The sequence below is a fragment of the Sebastes umbrosus genome, chromosome 23, assembly GCF_015220745.1.
Source record: "Sebastes umbrosus isolate fSebUmb1 chromosome 23, fSebUmb1.pri, whole genome shotgun sequence".
Taxonomy (NCBI): Eukaryota; Metazoa; Chordata; class Actinopteri; order Perciformes; family Sebastidae; genus Sebastes; species Sebastes umbrosus.
The window spans coordinates 2,142,062-2,152,550 of NC_051291.1; the positions used below are offsets into that span (position 1 = coordinate 2,142,062).

At 25.2% G+C, this 10,489-nt stretch overlaps 1 protein-coding gene across 6 annotated transcripts in view; it reads left to right on the forward strand.

Annotated features, from left to right (window-relative positions):
* dennd5b (DENN/MADD domain containing 5B) overlaps nt 1–9,891 on the forward strand; it is a 68,530-nt gene extending 58,639 nt beyond the window's left edge. For all 6 annotated transcript variants that reach the window (XM_037760106.1, XM_037760104.1, XM_037760105.1 and 3 more), the window contains one exon: nt 8,129–9,891. In XM_037760106.1, the coding sequence (XP_037616034.1) occupies nt 8,129–8,312 (184 nt within the window). In that variant the 3' untranslated portion in view covers nt 8,313–9,891. The remainder of the gene's footprint in view (nt 1–8,128) is intronic.
* Nucleotides 9,892–10,489: the final 598 nt, after the last annotated feature.

A 10,489-nucleotide genomic window follows, 5' to 3' on the forward strand; every position in this document is an offset into this window, starting at 1 on the left:
TTTCATGAAAAAAATTGATGTCGAAAATTTCGTGAAAAAAAGTCATATTATAGCATGTCGAAAATCTTCATGAAAAAAATTGATGTCGAAAATTTCGTGAAAAAAAGTCAGTATAGTATGTCGAAAAATTTATTAAAAAAAAGTCATAGTATAGTATGTCGAAAAATGTATTAAAAAAAAGTCATAGTATAGTATGTCGAAAAATGTATTAAAAAAAAGTCATAGTATAGCATGTCGAAAATTTTCATGAAAAAAATTGATGTCGAAAATTTCGTGAAAAAAAGTCATAGTCTAGCATGTCGAAAATTTTCATGAAAAAAATTGATGTCGAAAATTTCATGAAAAAAAAGTCATAGTATAGTATGTCGAAAAATTTATTAAAAAAAAGTCATATTATAGTATGTCGAAAAATGTATTAAAAAAAAGTCATAGTATAGTATGTCGAAAAATTTATTAAAAAAAAGTCATATTATAGTATGTCGAAAAATTTATTAAAAAAAAGTCATAATATAGTATGTCGAAAATTTTCATGAAAAAAATTGATGTCGAAAATTTCGTGAAAAAAATTGATGTCGAAAATTTCGTGAAAAAGTCATAGTATAGCATGTCGAAAATTTTCATGAAAAATATTGATGTCGAAAATTTCGTGAAAAAAAGTCATAGTATAGCATGTCGAAAATTTTCATGAAAAAAATTGATGTCGAAAATTTCGTGAAAAAAAGTCATAGTATAGCATGTCGAAAATTTTCATGAAAAAAATTGATGTCGAAAATTTTCATGAAAAAAATTGATGTCCAAAATTTCATGAAAAAAAGTCATAGTATAGTATGTTGAAAAATATATTAAAAAAAAGTCATAGTATAGTATGTCGAAAAATGTATTAAAAAAAAGTCATAGTATAGTATGTCGAAAAATGTATTAAAAAAAGTCATAGTATAGTATGTCCAAAATTTTCATGAAAAAAAAGTCATAGTATAGTATGTCGAAAAATTTATTAAAAAAAAGTCATAGTATAGTATGTCGTTAATTTTATGAAAAAAAAGTCATAGTATAGTATGTCACTAATTTTATGAAAAAAAAGTCATAGTATAGTATGTCGTTAATTTTATGAAAAAAAAGTCATAGTATGTCAAAAAAAAAAGTCATAGTATAGTATGTCAAAAAAAAAAAAGTCATAGTATAGTATGTCAAAAAAAAAGTCATAGTATAGTATATCAAAAAAAAAAAAAAAAAAGTCATAGTATAGTATGTCAAAAAAAAAAAAGTCATAGTATAGTATGTCAAAAAAAAAAAAAAAAAGTCATAGTATAGTATGTCAAAAAAAAAAAAGTCATAGTATAGTATGTCAAAAAAAAAAAAAAAAAAGTCATAGTATAGTATGTCGGGAAAAAAAAAGTCATAGTATAGTATTTAAAAAAAAAAAAAAAAGTCATAGTATAGTATGTCGGAAAAAAAAAAGTCATAGTATAGTATTTTAAAAAAAAAAAAAAAAAGTCATAGTATAGTATGTCAAAAAAAAAAGTCATAGTATAGTATGTCAAAAAAAAAAAAAAAAGTCATAGTATAGTATGTCGGAAAAAAAAAAGTCATAGTATAGTATGTCGGAAAAAAAAAAGTCATAGTATAGTATTTTAAAAAAAAAAAAAAAGTCATAGTATAGTATGTCAAAAAAAAAAGTCATAGTATAGTATGTCAAAAAAAAAAAAAAAAGTCATAGTATAGTATGTCGGAAAAAAAAAAGTCATAGTATAGTATGTCGAAAAATTTATTAAAAAAAAGTCATAGTATAGCATGTCGAAAATTTTCATGAAAAATATTGATGTCGAAAATTTCGTGAAAAAAAGTCATAGTATAGCATGTCAAAAATTTTCATGAAAAAAATTGATGTCCAAAATTTCATGAAAAAAAGTCATAGTATAGTATGTCGAAAAATGTATTAAAAAAAGCCATAGTATAGTATGTCCAAAATTTTCATGAAAAAAAAGTCATAGTATAGTATGTCGTTAATTTTATGAAAAAAAAGTCATAGTATAGTATGTCAAAAAAAAAAAGTCATAGTATAGTATGTCAAAAAAAAAAAGTCATAGTATAGTATGTCAAAAAAAAAAAAAAGTCATAGTATAGTATGTCAAAAAAAAAAGTCATAGTATAGTATGTCAAAAAAAAAAAAGTCATAGTATAGTATGTCAAAAAAAAGTCATAGTATAGTATGTCAAAAAAAAAAAAAAAGTCATAGTATAGTATGTCAAAAAAAAAAAAAAAGTCATACTATAGTATGTCAAAAAAAAAAAAAAAGTCATAGTATAGTATGTCAAAAAAAAAAAATAAAAAGTCATAGTATAGTATGTCAAAAAAAAAAAAAAAAAGTCATAGAATAGTATGTCAAAAAAAAAAAAGTCATAGTATAGTATGTCAAAAAAAAAAAAAAAGTCATAGTATAGTATGTCAAAAAAAAAAAAAAAAGTCATAGTATAGTATGTCAAAAAAAAAAAAGTCATAGTATAGTATGTCAAAAAAAAAAAAAAGTCATAGTATAGTATGTCAAAAAAAAAAAAAGTCATACTATAGTATGTCAAAAAAAAAAAAGTCATAATATAGTATGTCAAAAAAAAAAAAAAAAAAGTCATGATATAGTATGTCGGAAAAAAAAAGTCATAGTATAGTATGTCAAAAAAAAAAAAAAAAAAAGTCATAGTATAGTATGTCAAAAAAAAAAAAAAAAGTCATAGTATAGTATTTTAAAAAAAAAAAAAAAGTCATAGTATAGTATGTCAAAAAAAAAAAAAAAAAGTCATAGTATAGTATGTCGGAAAAAAAAAAGTCATAGTATAGTATTTTAAAAAAAAAAAAAAGTCATAGTATAGTATGTCAAAAAAAAAAGTCATAGTATAGTATGTCAAAAAAAAAAAAAAAAAGTCATAGTATAGTATGTCGGAAAAAAAAAAGTCATAGTATAGTATGTCAAAAAAAAAAAAGTCATAGTATAGTATGTCAAAAAAAAAAGTCATAGTATAGTATGTCAAAAAAAAAAAAGTCATAGTATAGTATGTCAAAAAAAAAAAAAAAAGTCATAGTATAGTATGTCAAAAAAAAAAAGTCATAGCATAGTATGTCAAAAAAAAAAGTCATAGTATAGTATGTCAAAAAAAAAAGTCAGTATAGTATGTCAAAAAAAAAAAAAAAAAAGTCATAGTATAGTATGTCAAAAAAAAAAAAGTCATAGTATAGTATGTCAAAAAAAAAAAGTCATAGTATAGTATGTCAAAAAAAAAAAAAAAAAAGTCATAGTATAGTATGTCGAAAAATTTATTAAAAAAAAGTCATAGTATAGCATGTCGAAAATTTTCATGAAAAATATTGATGTCGAAAATTTCGTGAAAAAAAGTCATAGTATAGCATGTCGAAAATTTTCATGAAAAAAATTGATGTCGAAAATTTTCATGAAAAAAATTGATGTCCAAAATTTCATGAAAAAAAGTCATAGTATAGTATGTTGAAAAATATATTAAAAAAAAGTCATAGTATAGTATGTCGAAAAATTTATTAAAAAAAAGTCATAGTATAGTATGTCGAAAAATGTATTAAAAAAAGCCATAGTATAGTATGTCCAAAATTTTCATGAAAAAAAAGTCATAGTATAGTATGTCGTTAATTTTATGAAAAAAAAGTCATAGTATAGTATCTCGTTAATTTTATGAAAAAAAAGTCATAGTATATTATGTCGTTAATTTTATGAAAAAAAAGTCATAGTATAGTATGTCGAAAATTTTATGAAAAAAAAGTCATAGTATAGTATGTCGTTAATTTTATGAAAAAAAATCATAGTATAGTATGTCGTTAATTTTATGAAAAAAAAGTTATAGTATAGCATGTCGTTAATTTTATGAAAAAAAAGTCATAGTATAGTATGTCACTAATTTTATGAAAAAAAAGTCATAGTATAGTATGTCGTTAATTTTATGAAAAAAAAGTCATAGTATAGTATGTCAAAAAAAAAAGTCATAGTATAGTATGTCAAAAAAAAAAGTCATAGTATAGTATGTCAAAAAAAAAAAAAAAGTCATAGTATAGTATGTCAAAAAAAAAAAAAAAAAAGTCATAGTATAGTATGTCAAAAAAAAAAGTCATAGTATAGTATGTCAAAAAAAAAGTCATAGTATAGTATGTCAAAAAAAAAAAAGTCATAGTATAGTATGTCCAAAAAAAAAAAAAAAGTCATAGTATAGTATGTCAAAAAAAAAAAAAAAGTCATAGTATAGTATGTCAAAAAAAAAAAGTCATAGTATAGTATGTGAAAAAAAAAAAAAAAGTCATAGTATAGTATGTCAAAAAAAAAAAAAAAAAGTCATAGTATAGTATGTCAAAAAAAAAAAAGTCATAGTATAGTATGTCAAAAAAAAAAAAAAAAAGTCATAGTATAGTATGTCGGGAAAAAAAAAGTCAGTATAGTATTTAAAAAAAAAAAAAAAAGTCATAGTATAGTATGTCGGAAAAAAAAAAGTCATAGTATAGTATGTCAAAAAAAAAAGTCATAGTATAGTATGTCGAAAAATTTATTAAAAAAAAGTCATAGTATAGCATGTCGAAAATTTTCATGAAAAATATTGATGTCGAAAATTTCGTGAAAAAAAGTCATAGTATAGCATGTCGAAAATTTTCATGAAAAAAATTGATGTCGAAAATTTTCATGAAAAAAATTGATGTCCAAAATTTCATGAAAAAAAGTCATAGTATAGTATGTTGAAAAATATATTAAAAAAAGTCATAGTATAGTATGTCGAAAAATTTATTAAAAAAAAGTCATAGTATAGTATGTCGAAAAATGTATTAAAAAAAGCCATAGTATAGTATGTCCAAAATTTTCATGAAAAAAAAGTCATAGTATAGTATGTCGAAAAATTTATTAAAAAAAAGTCATAGTATAGTATCTCGTTAATTTTATGAAAAAAAAGTCATAGTATATTATGTCGTTAATTTTATGAAAAAAAAGTCATAGTATAGTATGTCGTTAATTTTATGAAAAAAAATCATAGTATAGTATGTCGTTAATTTTATGAAAAAAGAGTTATAGTATAGCATGTCGTTAATTTTATGAAAAAAAAGTCATAGTATAGTATGTCACTAATTTTATGAAAAAAAAGTCATAGTATAGTATGTCGTTAATTTTATGAAAAAAAAGTCATAGTATAGTATGTCAAAAAACAAAAGTCATAGTATAGTATGTCAAAAAAAAAAAGTCATAGTATAGTATGTCAAAAAAAAAAAAAAAGTCATAGTATAGTATGTCAAAAAAAAAAAAAAAAAAGTCATAGTATAGTATGTCAAAAAAAAAAAAGTCATAGTATAGTATGTCAAAAAAAAAAAAAAGTCATAGTATAGTATGTCAAAAAAAAAAAAAAAAAGTCATAGTATAGTATGTCGGAAAAAAAAAAGTCATAGTATAGTATGTCGAAAAATGTATTAAAAAAAAGTCATAGTATAGTATGTCGAAAAATTTCATGAAAAAAATTGATGTCGAAAATTTCGTGAAAAAAATTGATGTCGAAAATTTCGTTAAAAAAAGTCATAGTATAGTATGTCCAAAATTTCATGAAAAAAAAGTCATAGTATAGTATGTCAAAAAAAAAAAAGTCATAGTATAGTATGTCAAAAAAAAAAAAAAGTCATAGTATAGTATGTCAAAAAAAAAAAAAAAAAGTCATAGTATAGTATGTCGGAAAAAAAAAAGTCATAGTATAGTATGTCGAAAAATTTCATGAAAAAAATTGATGTCGAAAATTTCGTGAAAAAAATTGATGTCGAAAATTTCGTTAAAAAAAGTCATAGTATAGTATGTCCAAAATTTCATGAAAAAAAAGTCATAGTATAGTATGTCGAAAAATTTATTAAAAAAAAGTCATAGTATAGTATGTCGAAAAATGTATTAAAAAAAGTCATAGTATAGTATGTCGAAAATTTTCATGAAAAAAATTGATGTCGAAAATTTTCATGAAAAAAATTGATGTCCAAAATTTCATGAAAAAAAGTCATAGTATAGTATGTCGAAAAATATATTAAAAAAAAGTCATAGTATAGTATGTCCAAAATTTCATGAAAAAAAGTCATAGTATAGTATGTCGAAAAATTTATTAAAAAAAGTCATAGTATAGTATGTCGAAAAATTTATTAAAAAAAAGTCATAGTATAGTATGTCGAAAAATTTATTAAAAAAAAGTCATAGTATAGTATGTCGAAAAATTTATTAAAAAAAAGTCATAGTATAGTATGTCGAAAAATTTATTAAAAAAAAGTCATAGTATAGTATGTCCAAAATTTCATGAAAAAAAAGTCATAGTATAGTATGTCGAAAAATATATTAAAAAAGTCATAGTATAGTATGTCCAAAATTTCATGAAAAAAAAGTCATAGTATAGTATTTCGAAAAATTTATTAAAAAAAAGTCATAGTATAGTATATCGAAAAATTTATTAAAAAAAAGTCATAGTATAGTATGTCGAAAAATTTATTAAAAAAAAGTCATAGTATAGCATGTCGAAAGTTTTCATGAAAAATATTGATGTCGAAAATTTCGTGAAAAAAAGTCATAGTATAGCATGTCGAAAGTTTTCATGAAAAATATTGATGTCGAAAATTTCGTGAAAAAAAGTCATAGTATAGCATGTCGAAAATTTTCATGAAAAAAACTGATGTCGAAAGTTTCGTGAAAAAAAGTCATAGTATATATCGCATGTCGAAAATTTTCATGAAAAAAATTGATGTCGAAAATTTCATGAAAAAAAAGTCATAGTATAGTATGTCGAAAAATTTATTAAAAAAAAGTCATTATAGTATGTCGAAAAATTTATTAAAAAAAAGTCATAGTATAGTATGTCGAAAAATTTATTAAAAAAAAGTCATATTATAGTATGTCGAAAAATTTATTAAAAAAAAGTCATAATATAGTATGTCGAAAATTTTCATGAAAAAAATTGATGTCGAAAATTTCGTGAAAAAAATTGATGTCGAAAATTTCGTGAAAAAAAGTCATAGTATAGCATGTCGAAAATTTTCATGAAAAAAATTGATGTCGAAAATTTTCATGAAAAAAATTGATGTCCAAAATTTCATGAAAAAAAGTCATAGTATAGTATGTCGAAAAATGTATGAAAAAAAAGTCATAGTATAGTATGTCGAAAAATTTCATAATAAAAGTCATAGTATAGTATGTCGAAAAATGTATGAAAAAAAAGTCATAGTATAGTATGTCGATAAATTTATGAAAAAAAAGTCATAGTATAGTATGTCGAAAAATGTATGAAAAAAAAGTCATAGTATAGTATGTCGTAAAATTTATGAAAAAAAGTCATAGTATAGTATGTCACTAATTTTATGAAAAAAAAGTCATAGTATAGTATGTCGTTAATTTTATGAAAAAAAAGTCATAGTATAGTATGTCAAAAAAAAAAAAAGTCATAGTATAGTATGTCAAAAAAAAAAAAAAAAAAGTCATAGTATAGTATGTCAAAAAAAAAAAAAAAGTCATAGTATAGTATGTCAAAAAAAAAGTCATAGTATAGTATATCAAAAAAAAAAAAAAAAAGTCATAGTATAGTATGTCAAAAAAAAAAAAGTCATAGTATAGTATGTCAAAAAAAAAAAAAAAAAGTCATAGTATAGTATGTCAAAAAAAAAAAAGTCATAGTATAGTATGTCGGGAAAAAAAAAGTCATAGTATAGTATTTAAAAAAAAAAAAAAAAGTCATAGTATAGTATGTCGGAAAAAAAAAAGTCATAGTATAGTATTTTAAAAAAAAAAAAAAAAGTCATAGTATAGTATGTCAAAAAAAAAAGTCATAGTATAGTATGTCAAAAAAAAAAAAAAAAGTCATAGTATAGTATGTCGGAAAAAAAAAAGTCATAGTATAGTATGTCGGAAAAAAAAAAGTCATAGTATAGTATGTCGAAAAATTTATTAAAAAAAAGTCATAGTATAGTATGTCGAAAAATTTATTAAAAAAAAGTCATAGTATAGTATGTCGAAAAATTTATTAAAAAAAAGTCATAGTATAGCATGTCAAAAAAAATTATAAACAAGTCATAGTACAGGTGTCACCAATGTAGAAACGTCATCTTGCTGCTTGTTCTGCAGAGACCGGCTGCTGCCTCAGTGGCTCCCCCTGCTGGTGGAGTGTCCGGTGATCCTGCGGATGTATGAGGACACGGCCCTGCTCAGAGACCGCACCACTGTCAACGCCCTCATCGGAGTCCTGGAGACGCTCCACGACTTCCCCATCACACTGGAAGCCTCGCTGGTCAAAGGCATCGACCTCTAGCCCCACGAGGGGAAGGAGGACGAAGTGAGGGACAAGAAATGAAAACGGGAAGAGACTTTTGGTTACCAAAGCAAAAAAAAAGGTTCCACCGCTTCACGTTGAGAGGTCGGGGCTTTGGATGCAGTATTATTACCCCACTCTGAAAGACCCTTTTTAATTCCATTACAGCCAGTGCTTCATCATGTTCTACTTCATGAACTACAAATCCCAATTACTTGACATTACTGTGTACAATTTTCCAAAACATACCGTTCGTTTCAGGTTTCCAGGCAGCCACTCGTTACACTTTTTTTCAGTAAACTCAAAATCTACTTGAAGAAACGTAAAGTTTGTATTTTACATTTTTCTTATTGATAACAAATTTCATGAGCCAACAATGCGTTAGTGTCTCAATACTTTTTTTGCTCTCAGCTCTAAGCCCATTGGTTCCTACCGAGGAGGTAAATCTTTAATAACACCTCACAAATATATAGTTTTATTTGTTTTAAAGCTCAGTAATTTCCTAAAACAGCTGGTGACTTTAGTTTTTATCAAACGTTACTGAAACTGGAGGATATAGTGCATCTGTTGGGGACTATTTTAAGCGGTGGATTAATCCAGATTTGGTGCTCTATGAGCCGTATTAGTGGCACCAGGACGGCCACAAATATAAAATATCACCAGACTTATTCTTTAAAACACACCAATGTGTAATGCTAATGTAATTTAACAGCTTTCTAAAGTTTCTGCAAGTTGATTTTCACAGTTTTACTGAGATGAATTGAGAAAGTTTCTGCCTGGAGGGAAGAAAATCAAACAAAAAACTGACTGACAGTAATATACACTGATATACACTGATATACGGGGTGAAAGCAAAACCACTGGTGTGTTTCTTTACATGTTCGTAGCCTAGCCCGCCTCCGGGAGGTACAACTAGATATAAACTGTGATAGATTCACTTCCTCGCCTGCAACCCTAGTTAGCGTTAGCATGCCTACGGGATGTAGAAAGAAGAGACGACCTCAGGAAGAGACTGAGCGATCACTGACACACTGGAACGAGGATTATGACACACAGATGGTGATGAAGTTGTGTTCTGACGAGGACGAGGACTACCTACCTGGTGTTGAGGAGTCACCAGCTCTCCATGCCTCTCTTATCTCTTTTAGTTCGCTGGACTTGTGTTGGGCATTTCCTCTGCTTTGGATGAACACAAAGAAACTGATCTCAGAGATGTGGCTCAGAGTCAGGAGCTGAACCTGTGGCTGCATGGACATTCCTACCCAACTGAGTGTGTGTGTCATATTTCAAGGACGTATGTGCTGTGGTGCATGTGTGTTTATGTCTTCCAACTCAATGTTTTCAAAGTGGTTTCTGCAGATGTGTGTGATTAATTTATCATTTTCTAACAGTTTTACCAGATCATCACTTTAATAACGGCTAAAATAATCTAAAGTCCTCTTACTTACAAGAAAGCAAAATGTTCCTTTATCTAAATGAATGTAGTAATCACTGGAATAGAAACATGTTGAGTGATTCCTTCCATAGATCTTATTTCACTATTATAATGCACCGTTCATGTCACACTGAACAACAGGTTCCCATCTTGGGTGTAAAACATATAGCTGCTTACATTTTTAAGGATATTGTCAACAAATCTCACGAAAAGACCAATACCAATGAAGTGAATCTTTAGAAACACCTCACAAATATATAGTTTTATTTTTTTTTTATTATTATTTTTTTTTAAAAAGCTCAGTAATTTCCTAAAACAGCTGGTCGCTGTAGTTTTTAAACAAACATAGTCAAACAGGAGGAAATAGTGCATTTGTTGGGGATTATTTTCAGCGGTGGATTAATTAAAATAATACTTGGACATGTTTTTTCTTTTGTTTTTTTGTCACTTGGGCATTTATTGTTGGTTTTGGTCTTTTCATGGGATTTGTTGACAATATAAAAAAATATCCGTAATCCTTAAATGGTGTTTTAGCATAAAATGGAATCATTTGATATCAGTATGGGACGTTACAAGCTGTTAAAACTTTTAATTCCCATATTACATGAATACAACATGTTAGATATAAAAGGGAGGAACAGGATCTGACATTTATTTATGATATTAAAGAATTTAATTCAACCCCCGCCTACTACAAACACACACAAACTTTTTACTTTAGATTTGGATTTTTTGTTTCCCC